Below are 16,880 nucleotides of genomic sequence, written 5' to 3'. Positions count from 1 at the left end.
GGCCGTGGACACGAGGACAGCCCAGACCCGCAGAGTGCTCCCCACGAGGGGTGCTGGGGTGATGGGGGGAGCTGGGCGGAGACCGGGAGGAGGTTCCCACGCCCACGGGTGCCCCGAGTCCACGGGTGCCCACGCCAAGAAATACATTTACGGGGGGACCAGGGGTCGGCTCCAAATGTGCTGAAATGAACAGCGGGGTCACAGCACTGTGCAGGACATGCTGCCAGCAAGGCACTGGGGACTGCAGACAGGTCCCTGGGAGGGCAGGGGGCCAAGGAGGGGGCTGGCGGCCGCAAGGAGGGAGCTGTGCCACCACAGACGAGGGGACGCGGGCAAACACGGCCCCCTGGCGGGCAAACACGGCCCCCTGTCGGCCTCTGGGGGCGGGCGCACCTCAGGCGGGCCACGAGCTCCTTCTCCTCCATGAGGAAGTCCAGCAGCACCTTGCTGGCATAGTTGAAGGCCTTCTCGATCTGCTCTACGTACGCGCGCTCCTTCAGTGTGTAGATGACCTCTTTGGCCACAGGGCAGGTGACGTCATGGCCACACTCTCTGACCACATTCAGATACTTTCCTGGAAAGGGATGGAAAAAGTCAGATTACCACGCTTGCTGTATACGTGATAACTCACAGGCCTGAGCCGCAGACGTCGCAGCCCCAGTGCTGGCCAGAGGCTGGCAAGAGGGCCAACCAGCTGAGCACATCCCGGAACCCCCTCGCCCAGAGCAGAACAGCACAGCTGTCGCCACAAAGGGCCGCAACCTCCTGTGACTTTATACCTGCACTTGCCTCATCAAGGGCACAGGAATAACCTCAGAGAGCCTCACGAGAACCAGATCCTACACCACCTCCCGGCCCCTTCCCTCAGCCCAGATCTCAGAACCAAAGTGTGAGGCCCTGGCTGGAGCGTGTCTCCAGGTAACTCATCCCACATGTGTCTCTAAATCACGTTCCTGACCACAAGGAGATGACTAAAAACCCTGCCAGCCCAGTGGGGCACGTGTCCTTTACTGCTTTTCCTGTGCTAGCCTGTGATACTGAGAAATAAGACACAAACCTCTGGTCTTTGTTCTTGGCTCCTGGCACTGAGCTCCTAAAACCCCTGGGATTTTGTGGTTCACAAGCCCCTTTCACCCACACCTGAGTTTACACTCAAGAAGTGACTCCTGGCCATCCCTACAGAGCTTCAGGATGGGGGCTGGCGGCCAGAGGAACCAACCACGTGATGGGAGAGTGAAACCCTCAGCCCCGTCCCGATATCTGGGGAGGGGAGGGGCTGGAGGCTGAGTTAATTACCAACGGCCCACGAGCCCATCAGCCGTGCCCTGTCCCGGAACCTGCATGAAAACCCTGGGGGTAGAGGTTTGGAGAGCTTCTGGGCTGGTGAACGTGTCCACCTGCCAGGAGGGTGGTGCCCGACACACCCCAGCTCCACGGGGACAGGCTCTCCTGTGCTCGGGACCCTTCCACACCTGCCCCATGGACCTCCTCATCGGGCTGTTCATCTGCATCCTTTACAACATCCTCTGTAACAGACCAGCGGTCTAGTTAAGTCAAGTGTTTTCCTGAGTCTGGGAGCTGTCATGGCAAACATCGAACCTGAGGAGGGGGTCGTGGGAACCCGATTCATGGCCACACTGGACGGAGTGCAGTGGCCTGGGGACCCGACACTTGTGACCGGCGCCTGGTGGGGGCGGCCTCGAGGGATGGAGCCCTGACCCTGTGGGGCGTGCACTGACCCTGGCACGTAGCGCCAGAACTGAGTTAAACGGGGGGGGGGGGGGGGGGTCACCCAGCTGGTGTCCACAGGGAGCGGAGAACTGACTGCTGTGCGGAAACCCACACACCTGCGGTCAGAAGCGCTGGGAGCAGAAAACAGTCTTCCTTTAAGTGGCCGCAGAGCTTTAAGAATCACGAAAGGACGGTGAGTCAAGCTCAGGGGCGGGGACGGAGTGAGTCCACCGGGGTGCGGCCCTGCGGGCGCCCGCCCCGCCCCGCCCCCTCAGTCACCTGTGCTGAGCGCCTTGCCCACCCGGCCCCGCCCCCCGTCACCTGTGCTGAGCGCCTTGCCCGCCATCTTCTGCAGGAAGGACGGGATCTGCCGCGGCACCACCGTGTAGCGCTGGTCCCAGTACTTGTCGTTGTAGTCCTCCTGGATCTTCTCCTTGCGCAGCTCGTGCTCCTCCACCATGAACTCGCTGAAAGGCACGGGCGCCGGTGACAGGCTCGCCGCACAGGCCGCCCCCAACAACAGAAGGCCACGGGGGCTACGGACGGCCTCGCCGCCCTTAATTCTCAGCCGCGAGCGGAGACGCACCCGCCGACCCCCTCTGGGGCGAAGTGCTCATTCCCCGGGCACAGAGGGGACTGAGGTCTGCAGAGCTGGACGGGACGCTGACTCCACTCTACTCCACCCGCCCCCCTACGGGAACCTCGCGTGTTCTTCCACCTCGAACGCGGGCAACAAGACGACGCTCCCATCGGGGCCCATGTTCCTGTCACCGGCAGAGCCAGACACCCTGACGCCACCTACGCTTACCTTGGAAGGGCTTCCTCGCCAGGCCCTCACGCTAGATTTTGTCATCTGGGTCGTTAGTAAATTACGTCTAGACAACAGCTTCATTTTTTTTAATGTTCCGACGTGTACAACAGATACACGTCAGCATAGAATTCTCCGCGAGCTGACGCGCTTCACGCTGTGCGCCGAACGTGGCGTCAGCTGAGAAGGGCCCGCAGGCCCCCACCCCACCCCGCTGCCTCCGCGGCCCCTACCTGTACGGGTCGTCGATGATGCCCCTGTAGATCCACTTCTCCAGGATCTCGAAGTAGGGCACGCTGGCGGCCGTGGTGAGGTACAGACACAGCTCCTGTGCCTGGCTGTCGCCCGTGTAGCTGAAGCTCCGGTCGTGCAGGAGGCTCAGGGTCGACCCCCCGACACACTCGCCTTTGTCCACTGAGGTGGCTGCCAGGGGAGAGGACGGCACTCAGTGCCGAGAGGGCCACCGGGCCACGACGGGCTAGAGCCCCTCCTCAGGGGACAGGCCTTCCTTTTGGGATAAACTCCAACTATAAAGCTGTGGTTTTTGGAAGCTCCCGGAGTCTTCCTCCCGCAAACTAATAAAACACAACGCTGCGCGGCTTTCGCCTCACAAAAGTAAGAATCGGAGGAGGAGTGCCCGGGCCCAGGGTGCCCCTCCCGCCAGGCCCGCGCACCCAGGGAAGCCAGGATGTCCACGGTGCGCATGGCCGGCTGGATGTGGAACCAGAGCTTCTGCAGGGACAGGAGGCCCTGCCTCTGCAGCTGCTCTAGCTGCGTAACCAGGATCAGGTACTCTTTCACCAGTGTTCTCATGGCGGCCGCCAAGGCGTGGTTCACCTGCCCGTACTCGAAGGAGGACTTTTCCTCGACAAACCTGCGAGGAAAGGCAGCCCTGAGCACCGGGCGGGTGAGAGCTGCGCCTCAGAAAGGATGGTCGAAGCCTCTTCCCCAACCCCAGAGGGCACCGTGGGCAACGCCTCCCTCCCTCTTCCAGGCCCAGGAGTGAGGCGGCGACTGTCCCCGCAAGGGGCTGAGTGCGCCCCTCTGGGCGCCTACCTGGTCACGGTGGAGTAGCTGGAGGCTGCCGGGAGGACCCTGCTCACCAGCTCCCGGATGGACAGGTCCAGGCTGGGGTCCACGAGGAAGGTGCGGCTCTGCCTCCCCGTGAGGGGCTGGGCGGTGACGTACCTGCCGTCCACACCCACCAGCACGTACAGCAGGTCCTCCACGACGGCCGCCTCCTGGGCGGCCAGGGGCAGTGTGCCTGTGGGCGCAGACGCCAGCTGGTCTCGCCTCCCCCAGACCCCCCTCCGCCGCCCCTGGCTGACTCCCTCCATTGCTGGCGGACACGAAAGCCAAGGCGATCCCTCGGCTTAACTGATCCCGTCGGGGCGCCAAAGGCGGAGATTACACAGCCTGGACCGGCCTATCGGAGCCTTAAAGCAAGTAAAACCCTCCACACAGAAATAACCCGCTTGCACTTAAAAGGACAAAGTCGGGAACGACAGAGCACTTCCAATACGTGTCGTGCTCGTAACACTCACTACAACCTGGTAAGCCTGTGTCACTCACGGAGAAAAAGGTTTCCTCTGAACGCTCTAAAACGCTGATGATTTCTCTCTCAACAGTGCGAGATGGTTCCCTTTGACCCTGATGGACTCAGGACAGTCACAGGCCACGGACCAGGGCTGCCCCGCAAACGCCTCGCAGCCCCAGCAGCTCCCCACCTCTTGGTTCTCAGCCCAGATGGCCCTGGGCACCCTCCCGACACTGCTGGGCCAAAGGCAGAACTGGGAGAGAGGCGTCCAGGGCACCCAGAACAGGGGCCTGGCAGCTTGGGATGGGGCGCACCACACGCCCACGCTTACAGAAGCCCTGCTGGCCTTGCACGTCCACGGGCACACACCTGCCGGTGGAAGCAGGACGGGTCTGAGCCAGTGGCCCCCTGTCCAGGCACGGGTCACTCAGGACTCAGAGCCGCCCCTGAACTTCAGGTGGTTTTCCTCTATGGCTCTGGCAGGTCCGACTCCGACCTCAGGACCCCTGAGGGAGGCAGGTCCGGCTGCCTGACCCCCGAGTGCAGGGCTGCTAACCTCTGCACTGCTTACCACCAGCCTTGGCGTCTCCCTGGCCACGGTCCGGCTGAGGCTCTCAGGGTGCAGGCCCCGGGTGGGCACCTTGGGACTTGGGGCAGACGCCACCCGGGCCCCAACCCCTCTCCCGCCAGCGTGGACAGCAGATTGTTGCGGGCTGCGTTACTGTGAGGCGGGCCGAGAGACTGCGTACAGGACCTTCGGGAGGCACGGCCAGCCTGAGGCCTAGCCCTGAGGGACACAGTGCAGGGGCTGGGCTGGGAGCCCGCGTGAGCCGCCGGGGTCTCCGCAACTCACCAGGTGCAGGGCACAGGCCGGACATGCAAACCCGGCTCTGGGACGACGGAGACGAGCACTGGGGGCCGGGCAGGACAGGACTCAGGTCTGTACCCTCGTGTAGGGCCACCGGCCACCAAGGTCAAGTTAAAGAAAACCAAAAATCCAATTCTCAGCCACGCCAGCCATCCAATGCCCACCAGCTGCGTGTGGCCGGTGCATGCACTGGACGAGACAGAAAGTTCTGTGGGCCGTGCTGAGACCCCAGCTGTTGGGAGTGGACAAATGCCCTCAGGCTGAAAGGACAGGTGGAGGTGGGGCTGGGGCCAGGCTGGCACAGCGGGAGGGACGCAAACCCCACACGGCGAGGAGGAGACGCCGGGGAAGGTCGGAGCCCGTTGTGGACACGCTCAGCACACAGATCCTCCCGGAGTCCAGGAGAGCAGCGCCAGGGACAGAGCTGGGGTCACACTGGGGACGCTGGATTCCTTCAAACTGATGTGGTCACCCGGGAAGGGGACCTTTGACGAGAACCAGGAGCACGGGCCGAGGATGCGAGACGAGGTGGGGCGAGGGGTCCCCCGGGGGGCCGGGGGGGTGTGGCGCAGGACGGTGCCTGTGCTGCCCAAACGTCCAGAAAAGCGACCGCGTCCGCAAGACCTGCGCCCGAGGCTCGGGGCCCATCAGAGGCTGCTGCGCGGGAGCGCACACGCGGTTACAAGACACCTGCGCTCGTGACCTTGGGGACAAGGCCCCGGGTCAGGGCAGGCCTCGTGAGGGCGGGAGTCGCCACGCCGTCTGGCCGTGGACGGGCTGGCCCCGGTGAGCACACAGAGCTGGAGGCCGGCGCGAGGAGGGTCAGCCCGGCTGTGGGTGGGAGGCGGGCAAGTGGGTTGGGGGGGACCTGCCCCAACAGGGACTCAGACGGCAAGATGACTAGGGACGGCTGGTGGGGTGACACCGCGTGGCTGGTGGGGGTGTCCCGCAGGGCCGCTGCATGTCACCTACGGAGGCAGGTCCCTCCCGGGTGAGGCTCTCCCAGGGGGAGGCCAAGGCAGGGCCGAGGACGACCACGCTGACCACAGGCACCTGAACACAGACGGGGCCAGAGGGCCGTGGAGGCTGTGTCAGGGCCTGAGGCCCTGGGCCAGGGGGTGACAGAGGGCAGTACGGTGACAAGAGGACTGCGGGATGGGCGTCAATCCGGCCTCCGGAGCCCACGAGGTGTGGCTGCAGAAGGGACACGGGCCAGGCTGCCCACCCGGACAGAGTCCTCCCCGGGAACGGCGCCACGCAAGGCAGCCTCGGAGCCACCCCCATGCGAGGCCCGCCCGCTGCGGCCGGTGTGTGCGCGCCGCCACACAGGAAACCTGCACGCAAAACCCTGCATGTTGAACACCGTAAGCGCGTCCTGCCCTGGAGAGCCAGCGCCTGGTCGCGCCTCCCCCGAAGGCGCCTCCTGCGGGCCTGGAGCCTCCGTGGCTTCTAACTGGCCCAAGCCTGCAAACGCAACACGGAGACGCCACGACCGCGGGGAAGAGACTCCCTCAGCGGTTCTGCTGCCAGAGTCCTCCAGGTTCTGCCGCATGTGCAGCGGAGCCCGAGGCGTCTCATCTGCCTGCCCAGCCAGCCCCTGGGAATGCCAGGCCCCAGGCCTGCAGCACCAGGGCCCCCGCCTGCCCTGCTTCTCACCCTTGGACGTGGCCCCGGGGCCCAGGCTCCTCTGATGGCCACAGAGCGGGCGTGGCCACGCTCCCCTCCCCTGGCGGGCTCTGTGAGCGCCTCTCTGTGAGCACCGAGTGTTCCCTGCTGCCCCTGCTTCCCATGTGCCCCCGGAGCCAGAGGGCAAGACGGTAGTCAAACCCACATCCCCAGATGCCCCATAGTCCATCTGAATGCGACACACAAAGGCCTGTGCGGCCAAGGCCGTGTCACCCGTGCAGCAGAATCTGCAGCAGCATGACTCACTGTTGGGAAGGCCGACCCGGTGATCCCGCTGTCCCAGGGCTGCCCAAGCCCCGGGACGCAGGCGCTCCTGAAAGCCAGGCAAGAGCCAGCCCAGACACTGGCACATCACCACCCACTGCTGACCGGGGATGGGAACATGAAGGACGGTGTCCGGCGGGCACTGCTCCTTGCCACGTGGCCAAGGGCAGCAGAGGGCCCGGGTGATGGCACAACACCGGCCCGCCGTCTCCGCAGGGCTCAGCCCTCCCTGCCGCGGCGAGGCCCCGGCGGTCAGAAGTCAGCGCGTCACCTACCGATGGGCACAGCCACGTCCATGCTCGCGCCTGAGCCTGTCAGGAAGTCCCCGAGCAGCATGGGCCTCTCGTACACCCACGCTGGGAAGACAGGGAGGCGCTGGCCCAAGTTTTTTTTGTTCTGCTTGTCTCGAAGCATCTTTCTCGTGAGTTCTAGAGACTGGTGGGGGGGTTTTTAAAAACAAAAAAGAAAGATACGTTTTCAGTACAAACACTTAAAACTGACACATCCGCAGTATGAAAAAGCAGATCACTGAGCACACGTGTGGAACTGAAACACACGTGTCTGAGCCCATCGCAGTGCAAGGGGCCGGGGACAAGGCAGACGGAGCCCAGCCCCTCATCAGGGTCTGGTCTGCACGGGGCCCACGGGTAAAGCAGGCCCACTCTCCAGACCTCTGGGCACAGCTCACCGCTTTTCCCGGTGGCACGAGGTCTAGACCCGAGCTGCCAGGTGAAAGGAAGGCCCAGTGAGAGTTGGCCGGAGAAGGGGCGCCCCTACCCGAGCCCCTCGGGGCTGAAGGACAGAGGGGGATGGCCACTCTGGCTCGGGCAGGGAGCCGTGGTCCCCACGGGCGCCCAGCTTTCAGAAGCACTGGCAGGGGGCGAGGGGCCGTCGAGGAGAGGGGCAGTGGCGGGAGGACCACATGAGGTGGGGACACAGGACGTGCCCAACCCACACTGGCCTGCAGCTCAGACCTCAGGATGCAGCTCTGAGGGGCTCGAGAGCCAGAGGCAAGACTGTGGGAAGACAGAAGGACGGCAGGAGACCAGGGCTGGACACAAAGTCAAAGGCAAGAAAAGCGGCAAATGAGGGAGATATAGCATCACCTCAAACCAATTGCCCAGCGTCCATGAGGGGAGCCGGGACTTGCACTGGCCAAGCCTACAGAATGGGCGGGCGGCAGGCGCTGACCCCCAGGTGAGTCAGAACCCCCCGCCCGGGGCCCGGAGCTCCTGTCCCAGAGCCAGGCCCCCACCGGGCCAGAATCCACACTCAGACGCCTCTGCCACATGGTACCTGCTGCCACGTGGGGCCCGTGGCCACGCTGCCTAGCTGCTTCCTCAGCTCCTCCAGCTCCTGCATGGAGATCTTGGAGGCTGCGGCGGGGGCGCCGAAGCTGGCAGTGCTGCTGGCTGCGGCACCGGCCGCAAGCTCTGCTCTCTCCTTGGCATTCTGCTGTAAATACTGCAGGGTCTGGAAGCACACGGCCCCGGTGTCACGCGGGCCTCACGCTCGTGCCCTCCACCGGGCCCCGCCGCCCCGCCCCACTGCCCCCAGCTGCAGCCTCCACGCGGAGGCCGAGAGCAGGGGCCCCGCTCGCCCTGGAGCTGCAGCCTTTTCTCCCGACGCTGCCCGCCACGAGGTGCCACGCCCCCAGATCACGGGAGGTCGGGATCCCAAACCCTGCTCCCAGTGGCTCGGCCTTTTCTCCACACGAGACCGGCCTCCCTTGCTGCTCGAGACCACGTCCCTTTATCTGTCCCGGCGAGGTGGCCACCACGCGCCCGGCCACACGCTTCCCCGCTGAACGGACCCTGGGCCTCGTGACGCGAGAGGAAGCGCCGACCAGCCCTGGAGGCCCCGGGCCACGGCTCCTCAGGCTGCACGCACTTCCCTCAGTATCACAAGTAACACACGCTCAGTTTAAAACAGACAAGAACACGGCCTGGACAACGAAGGACAAAGGCCCTCAGCCCCAGAGGTCACTGTTAACGCTCCTCGTGTTGATCACCACCGCGCGTTACTTCCGTTCAGGCGCGCGTACCTCAGTGCTACAGGTGTGAGGCCGGGGGGGTTAACGAGGGGCCGCCCAGGCGAGGACAGATCTCGGGGGCCAGGCGGGACACCCGTCCGTCCATCCCCCCAGACGCAGAGAGGCTCTCTTCCTCACATAGCCACCCCCGAGCCCGGCACCCACCTCCCTGTCCTCCGTGAGCTTCGACAGCAGGTACACCAGGGGGTCAAGGTTCCTCGTGTTCTTAGATTTCAGTTCATCATATTTCTTCAGAAAGTCTTCAGGAGTACGAGAAAATTCTGCTATTTTAACCTCAAAAGCACAGACAGAATGATTTAGAGACGATAACTAGGAACTTTAAAAAGCCTTGCAAAAACTAAACCCAAAAAAACAGAGTAAAATTAGGTAGATGGAATAGTCATGTGTCTCTGAACTAAAATGAAAAAAACTCATCAAAATGCTTTGTTAAACTTACCCATATTCTCTAATGTGGTTTCTCCCATGTTAGGCTTCCTAAGCCTTAGGTCAGAGAATAACCACTTACGTTTTTCCTAGTAGTTTATGCATTCATTCCATACACTTAACTCTTCTCCCTCTGGAATTCATTATTACACACACGTTCAGGGGCTATGTTTTCTCACTGATTAAAATGTTCCCCTTAAAATAAATTAGACATAACTACGTGTCCTAAACTCTCTATCCTGCTCAGTAAGTTTTCTGAATTATCCTTGTGCCATCATTAGGCTGTTAAAATAAATGAAGCCTCACAATGTGTTTTTAAAATAGATTTCAAAATTGTCTTTTACTGAAAACCTATAATTTTGAATTTTACATTATTTGAATTTAAAAAAATCCACTTTGAAGGGATTTCAATGTGGCTAAGGCCAGGAGCTTCCTCTTTCACCCAGAGGAGAATCTGTCACGATGTGAACAGAAATCAGGACCATCTGGGCCTCCCTCCTCATGGGGCGCAGGGAGGGCGTGGCTAAGAGTCTGGGTTCCCAGGTCAGGCTGCCAGTCCAACACTCTCCCCGAGCCTTCATTTACTCATCTGTGCAACGGGTGATGGGAAGGAGCCAATGGAAGCAGACTTGAGCGAAAACATGGTCCATGAAAAGCATCTGACAAGTGCTGTCTGCCAGCGTACTGGCACCGCTGTGGCTGCTCGGCAGGGAGGTGAACTTTGGGCCCAGTGCAGCACCGGGGACAGGCACTCACTTTGGCACTGTGTGCTGACACAGTGGTTGTGACATACGGGGTCCTGTTCCTCTGCAGCAGGTCGATGTAGACCTCGGCCCCGTCCCCTCCGTGCACTCGCAGAAGGCTGAGCAGCTCATTGACGTCATGGTGAATCCGAAATTCACTCATGACTTTGGCTCTGTGTTCTCCTAAAGGTAAAAGGAGAGCCATTTATAAAACAAGACGCTATAAATTAAAAAGTTTTAAAGCAACTGAATTGGCCAATGTCAGGTCTTTGAGAAGCCAAATTGTCACAGGGCCCATCCTGGCCTGAAGGTTCCCCGTGAAGACACCACCACAGCCTGCTCCGACCAGCACGTGGGGCCCCTTCCTGGGGAGACTCCTCCTCGCCCTCCTCGCCCGCCACTGGGGTCTGTCATTCTCCCTGGGCGCTGTCTCTGTAGGCAGCTCCCATGGGAATCAGTGCTGAGCCCCATCAGCTCCAGCCAGGTTCCAGGCTCACTCCTCAGCTCGGGGGGGCTGGCACGTGCACACAGACTGGACGTGACCCTAAGGCCCGGGCCCCCCTTCCTCCTGGGTGACCCCAACCACACGTGGCCCTGGGCCAGCAGGGAGCTGCTCCCCTCAGGTGGCAGACAGCACTTTCTAGTCCCAGCTGTGCAGATACAGTGGTCCCAGCCCTTCAGGGACCCTGATCTATACAGGGAGCTCTGCACAGGCCTAAGCCACCGCCCGTCGCGGCCTCACCTGTGAGGCCTACACCTGCAGCTCCAGTTGCCTCCAGCTGTGTGTTCTCTGTGCACCCTGGTAACCAGGACACTGCCTTTCCTCGCCCAGGCTGGGCTTTGCTAAGACTGCTACACATCTCCTATGTACTTGAGCTGGGTGGGCTTCCCCTTCAGCTCAATCTGCCCTGTCGATCAGATGTCCTAGGGTCTCCCCACTGGATCTCATTTTTGGTCAAAACCATAAATGAGATCCCACCAAGAAGACAGTGATAGCCTGCAAGAGGACTTCTATGCAGATGTCCCCAAAGGGACAGTAGTCGCCTGCAGGAGGACTTCTGTTCTCCCACTGATGACTGGTCCAATTATACATTATTATTAAGAGTAAGACAGACAAACACGGCCAATTAGTCATAGATTCAACAAATAAACATGAGCAAACTTTACATGCTTCACATAAGCGTTTCAACGTGCCTACGCAGGGTTCATAATTTGGGATCACGAACTACCAAAGACTGCTGGAAACTACAGGCAAAGTCATTTCTGTCTGTGATTTTTCTGAGGAAAGGGTCCTTCAACAGATTCTCAAAGGCTGCGACTCTAAAAAGGTTAGAACCGCTGTGTCAACAGCTCCAGTGAAGACAAGCCATGAGTTAACAGCAGGTGGGGAAGGCTCGGCACACACGCCCACAACGTGGATATTAATTTGTATCTCTACATCCAGAGACTCTAATCGTGAGTGATGGAAAACAAGTTCCCCACATACAAATATCACAGTCACCTACATAAACGTCAAATACCGGCCAGAGGCAGGGTGTCTCCAAACACGAAAGCGGAACAGTAAGTGTGAGCTGGTGTGGAACTCGCCAGCATGCATACATTCTACACCAGGAGGGCTCACAGTGATCACAGTCATGGGCACGGGGCCTGGGTTGCAGGGTCCCAGGCAGCCTGAACCCTGACTTGGTGCTTCCAGGCTGTAGGGCCCTGGACAAGGAGCCTGTCCTCTGTAAGCTTCCTCTGAAAAGGGGTGAGTACTAAATCCTGCCCACGAAGCTGTGGTGGAGATTAAATACAGCACCTAAGGGCCTGCACTGTTGTTATCAGAAAAGTAGAAACAAACGGGACGGGAGGGAGGAGGGAGGGAGGGAGCCTCTACAGCCGGGAGCCTGCGCTGCTCGGGGTCGGGAAAGGGACCCGAACCATCGGCGGGACGCGCGAGGCCAGCTCCGCATAGAAGCCGCCCCCAGGCTCAGGCCCCTCCGCCCCGGGACTCACCGCAGGAGCGCGCCCGGCCCGAGCCCGCCGAGCCCGCCAAGCCCGCAGGGCAGCCCCGCCGGCGGCGGAAGTGGCGCTCTACGTCACGTCCGGCCCCGCCCCGGCCGGCTCGCGGACGGTGGCCGACAGGCCGTGGCGCCGCTGGCGCTCAGGGCGATGCAGCTGCCACCCGCGCTGCACGCACGCCTGGCGGGGGCACCCGGGTCGGCCGAGCCTCTACCCGTGGAGCGGGACCCCGCGGCCGGGACCACGCCCTTCAGCTTCGCGCCGCGCCTGGTGCGCTTCCCACGGGAGCACGACTTCTTCGAGGTGCGTGAGCGGAGGAAGGAGAGAGTGGTTGTGGGTGGGGGTGGAGCCGGCGCCCTGGGGGCAGGGCTTGGATGGGGCGGGGGAAGTGCTCCGGGCGGGGCCTGGGTGGGCCGGGCCTGGGTGGGGCGGGGGCAGACTCCCGGTGGGCGGGGCTGAGGCTCTGGGTGGGGCCGGGGTCCTAGGGGCGGGGTCCTAGGGGTGGGGCCCGGGGTGGAGCCGGGTCTGAACCCACGACGCTGTCTCCCGCAGGACGGGGACGTGCAGCGGCACCTCTACCTCCAGGATGTGCTCACGCAGGTGGGCGGGGCGCCCGAGAGGCCCAGGTGAGTGCTGTGGCCCAGCAAGGGGCGCTTCTTGCCCTCTCCTGGTCCCTCCCTCTGCCCGCCCCGCCCCTGGTGCCCGCACCGCCCCTTTGCTTGTAGCACCACCGAAGCCTGCGAAGCCTGCGTGTCTGGCCTCAGCACCGCCTAGCTTGTCTGTAAAAATGTAATTGTTACGAAAGTAGGATTTGGGCTTGCAAGAGAAAATCCGAAGCTGTATCAGTCCACTTAAAGGGGAGTGGTGACAGGGAGCCTGACGTTCTGTCCGCCGCGGAATGGCATCCCCACCAGGCGTCCCTCCGCCAGGGTGCCCGAGTTCACCTGTCAGGTGGCCGGCTGCTGCCAGGTGTTCGACGCCCTGGAGGACTACGAGCACCACTACCACGCTCTGCACAGAAACGTCTGCTCTTTCTGCAAGCGGGCGTTCCCTTCCGGCCACCTGCTGGACACCCACATCCTCGAGTGGCATGACTCCCTCTTCCAGATTCTGGCCGAGCGGCAAGACATGGTGGGTGACGGCTCGCCCGCTCCCAAGGGCAGTCATCACGGGGGCTCGTCCCTGAGCCGTGTGCCTCGTGGTGCCAGAGCCTGGGGTCAGGGTGGGGTGATGCTGTTTCCGTTTCAGTATCAGTGCCTGGTGGAGGGCTGCACAGAGAAGTTCAGAACCAGCAGAGACCGGAAGGAGCACCTGGTGATGCGTCATCTCTACCCTGCGGACTTCCGCTTCGATAAACCGAGGAGGAGCAGAGGGTGCGTGGCGGTGCGCCGCGAAGCCACCTCCCGAGCCTAGAAAGCCTTTGCGCGCGTAGACTTTGAGGGTGCAGATGCCCTCGTTCAGCATCCCTGCCGCTAACGTTACATTTAGCTGCAGGTTACAGAAGCCCTGACAAGTCGGGAGTCGTTAACCGAGAGGGGTTAAGCAGATGGGGTGGTTCTGTGTGTGGCCCCCCCGGCTGCAGGGAGGACAGGAAGGGGAGAACCTGCCTTCCCGGGTCTGTGCTGGGAGTGGCTGGGGTACCATCTCGGGGTCTGCCGGGCGTGCAGGAACACCACCGCGTCCCTCTGCATTCACGCTTCACCTCAACCCCGCTCATCACCTCCCTTCCATCCTCATGTGGGCCTTGGGGAATTTGTCCCAGGCCGTGAGCCCCTCACCTCACGTGGGGCCGTCTGGTTTTTCCCTTGTCCCGTCAGTATATATTTACTAACTTGACGACACAGCCCCGTGTTACATGGTACTGTTCAGAACGCACTGTGGGAAGTACCTCTGGGAGTAGCCCGTAAGTGCGTGTTACGTTACTTTGCCTTTTCATTAACTGATTTCTTCAGGTGAAGCTTCATCACCATCTAAAAGTTGCATTGACTGAAGTCGTTTCAGACTAAATTGTTGTCCCCAGACAGGACTTTGCTGTTGACAGTAGAATAATCTGGAGAACCGACTTCAGTATGGGAGATTTTTATAAGGCCTTGAGTATAAGGTAACTCCTTCCTTTCCGAGGAATCATTTGAAGGAGAAGAAGCCTACGATGCTGGATTGAGACACTGGCGTTAAGGAGATGCTCAGTATCGTACGGTTGCTTTTAGTAAACTTCTCGGTAACTGTGACGGAGAGACGTTTGGTACCGTTGGTAGTCATTTACCACGTGACACCATAAAAATACTATTTTTAAAAGACGGAGTGTGATTATCATACCTAAATTCATAGAATGTGGCTTACGTCACACGAACATTCACTTCTCCACGTTCTGGTAGCCTGAAAATTACTCTCTGATAAAACAGTCATAAGATAGCTTTGCGAATTCAGTCCTGGGGGAAGCTGGGGCTGCAGGCACTGACACCTGGGAGTGCCCTCACCACCTGTCTTCCCCAGCCCAGCCGTGCCCGGTGCCGCTGAGCAGGTGTTGGCAGAAGCCCTGGGGGATGACCGGGTACCGTCGGAAGGCGACGCCATGGAAGTCTGCTCTGAACACGTGGAGCCCTCGCCAGAACCCGCGGGAGAGAGGCGGGCCTACAGCCACAGGTCAGTACCTGGGCACCTTTCTGAAGCAGGTTCTGAATCTGTGCTTCTCCTGGAGAATTCCGGGTTTGACCCTGGGCCGGTCCAGTTCTCGCTGAGAGAAACCGCCGCTGGGTTGGAGCGTTGGCTTCAGCGGGAGGTGAAAGCCAACCATCCTGCTGCCCTCGGACGACCTGGAGCCCCAGCAGCACAGGACTGCAAAGCACTGCCCCCTTCGACCGTGGCCTAAGCTGGGATGGAGAGACCCAGGGTGTAATTGCTCGAGTTACAACCTACGAGTCTGTCTTTCTAGTATTAACTGTGCTTTCATCGGTGATAAAGTTGATTTCAAATCTAATTTGGGGGTAAATGTTGGAGAAATGGAAAAAATCGCCAATAAATTCAAACCGACAGGGAGATGAACTCGTGTCCTTCAGCTGCCCTCGCGCAGTTGCCCAGAATTTGGCCTGAGAGTGAGTCCCAGGTGCCACCTGGACGGCGGGTCACAGGGAGCCTGAGCTGGAGCCCGGCCACATTCTCCTGGGTGGGTGGTCAGCGGCAGGTGGTCAGTGGCAGGGAGCGTCTCCCACCGGAAGCAGGTTTGGAGCAGCTGGCCTGCTGCAGCCGGGGAGGGGAGAGTCCGGGCGAGAGCGAGCGGACACCCTGCACGGTCCGTGGGGGAAGAGGGAGTGTCCAGAACAAGAATCAAACCCCCGCAAGCCCACGAGACTGCCAGCATGAATTGGGTTGTTTGTGAGCAAAAGCGTAGCAGTTTAGCGTGAAGGTGTCTTTCATTTCAGGATACCATCTACCATCTGTTTTGGTCAAGGTGCCTCACGAGGATTTAAAAGCGCCAAGAAGAGAAATAAGCACCAGTAACGGCGGTTCCTCTGCGGCCCTGCGGCGGTGTTGCCGGGCTTTTCCTCTCGCCCCGCGGGGGCCCCAGGACCCTGGCCCATGCCACCCTCCATGTCGCGTGCCCGTGACCAACTGAACGAGGCCAGTGGCTATGTGGGAAGCCGTGGGGGAGCCACGGATTCCGGGAAGGGCCCCCTCGTGCAGTGACTGGGGTGTGGGGAGCGGCCCCCGCCCCCCAACGTCCTTGTGAAACATGTGGAGTAAATGGTTATCATTAGCGGTCTCTGGTTGGAGTTCTGTGTTGGGGGGAGGGAGGTCAGCAGCAATTACTGGCGAGGACTTTGTTCTCAGCGGCCACGTCTCAGAGGGGGTGACTGGCTTACGCAGCTCATCGGGGCTGCAAGGGAGATGCCCGTGGTCCTCGCACCCGCGCTCGGCAAGGTGAGCAGAAGCCTCGGGTGGGGCTGGGGAGCCGGGAGGGACCCGGGCCAGGGAGGGCGGAGCACAGACATAGGCGGGCAGCTGGCTTGCCTCCGATTTGATGGCAGCAGGGCCCCCGGGCTGGACCTGGGGAGTGGGGACCCACCAGCCAGCTGTCCCCCTGCGGTGCCCAGTGCTGCCGTGCCCGCCCGAGGCCCTGCTCGGCCCATTTCGCCCAGCCTGCTCCCACTCTGGGCTCCGGTCTGGTGGGGGCAGCGGGTGCTGGCCTGCGACCGCCCCGCCAAGCCCTGTGCACAGCTCTGCAGACACGGGTCAGGGCTGGTGGTTGTCAGTTTAAAGTTGTTCTTTGGAAGATTACTTGTCTTCTCTTTGTCTGTTGTGGTTCCACTAAGATGTCAGGAGAAGGTACTCATCGCCCTACCTGCTCATTGTTGAATGTTTTGAATCTGGGTTTTATCTCTTCAAATATTGTCTTTACTCGAATCTCTGTTCCTTCTCCTTCTAAAACCCCAACTAAATGTACGTCAGACACCCTCCCTCTGTCTTCTAACAGCCCTTCCGTATTTCCCATTCCTTATCTGTCTTTGCTACATTCTGGATAATTTCTTAAGATCCACTTTTCAGTTCACTAATTTTCTGATCAGCTGTATCATATGGGCTGTTGAACTCATTCAGTGTTTAATTTCCATAGTTACGATTTTCAATTCTTTAAGTTCTATGTTGTTGTTCTAATTTGCTGGACTTTATAGCTTTTGTTTATCACATTTTCAACTCATTCTTTTCTTTTTTAACATGTTAAACTTATTGTACATTCTCTGGTTGATAATATCAATGTTTGAAGACTC

The 16,880-nt window shown here is 60.5% G+C and overlaps 2 protein-coding genes across 6 annotated transcripts in view; one reads left to right on the top strand and one right to left on the bottom strand.

Annotated features, from left to right (window-relative positions):
- TUBGCP2 (tubulin gamma complex associated protein 2) overlaps positions 1 to 12,207 on the bottom strand; it is an 18,671-nt gene extending 6,464 nt beyond the window's left edge. The window contains exons 1-10 of one of the 3 annotated variants that reach the window (XM_036828456.1): positions 12,112 to 12,207; positions 10,127 to 10,296; positions 9,092 to 9,220; positions 8,191 to 8,367; positions 7,170 to 7,329; positions 3,596 to 3,803; positions 3,214 to 3,431; positions 2,773 to 2,962; positions 2,053 to 2,198; positions 394 to 574 (exon numbers count right to left, since the gene is read on the bottom strand). In XM_036828456.1, the coding sequence (XP_036684351.1) occupies positions 394 to 574; positions 2,053 to 2,198; positions 2,773 to 2,962; positions 3,214 to 3,431; positions 3,596 to 3,803; positions 7,170 to 7,329; positions 8,191 to 8,367; positions 9,092 to 9,220; positions 10,127 to 10,276 (1,559 nt within the window). In that variant the 5' untranslated portion in view covers positions 10,277 to 10,296; positions 12,112 to 12,207. Of the gene's footprint in view, positions 1 to 393; positions 575 to 2,052; positions 2,199 to 2,772; positions 2,963 to 3,213; positions 3,432 to 3,595; positions 3,804 to 7,169; positions 7,330 to 8,190; positions 8,368 to 9,091; positions 9,221 to 10,126; positions 10,297 to 10,855; positions 11,196 to 12,111 lie in introns of those variants that run through there. The other 2 variants (XM_036828453.1, XM_036828454.1) reach the window with 2 other exon arrangements.
- On the top strand, positions 12,157 to 16,880 carry ZNF511 (zinc finger protein 511). 3 transcript variants are annotated; one of them, XM_036828461.1, is made up of 6 exons: positions 12,157 to 12,420; positions 12,670 to 12,743; positions 13,032 to 13,248; positions 13,366 to 13,490; positions 14,611 to 14,760; positions 15,566 to 16,880. In XM_036828461.1, exons 1-6 carry the CDS (start codon positions 12,268 to 12,270, stop codon positions 15,582 to 15,584), a joined length of 738 nt encoding a protein of 245 aa, XP_036684356.1. In that variant the 5' UTR covers positions 12,157 to 12,267; the 3' UTR covers positions 15,585 to 16,880. The 3 variants fall into 3 exon arrangements, with proteins under 3 accessions (XP_036684356.1, XP_036684354.1, XP_036684355.1); XM_036828459.1 differs by having other exon boundaries at positions 12,162 to 12,420; positions 15,537 to 16,880; XM_036828460.1 differs by having other exon boundaries at positions 12,168 to 12,420; positions 13,047 to 13,248; positions 15,537 to 16,880.

The sequence above is a fragment of the Balaenoptera musculus genome, chromosome 16 (genome assembly GCF_009873245.2).
Source record: "Balaenoptera musculus isolate JJ_BM4_2016_0621 chromosome 16, mBalMus1.pri.v3, whole genome shotgun sequence".
Taxonomy (NCBI): domain Eukaryota; kingdom Metazoa; phylum Chordata; class Mammalia; order Artiodactyla; family Balaenopteridae; genus Balaenoptera; species Balaenoptera musculus.
This window is presented reverse-complemented; position numbering and strand designations above follow the sequence as displayed.

Excerpts from the sequence above, each read along its gene's own strand:
- ZNF511 (XM_036828459.1), top strand. The coding sequence starts at position 12,268 with ATGCAGCTGCCACCCGCGCTGCACGCACGCCTGGCGGGGGCACCCGGG. Across the intron at positions 13,249-13,365 it reads TGGCCGAGCGGCAAGACATG|TATCAGTGCCTGGTGGAGGG; the intron begins GTGGGTGACGGC and ends TTTCCGTTTCAG. Across the intron at positions 13,491-14,610 it reads AAACCGAGGAGGAGCAGAGG|CCCAGCCGTGCCCGGTGCCG; the intron begins GTGCGTGGCGGT and ends TGTCTTCCCCAG.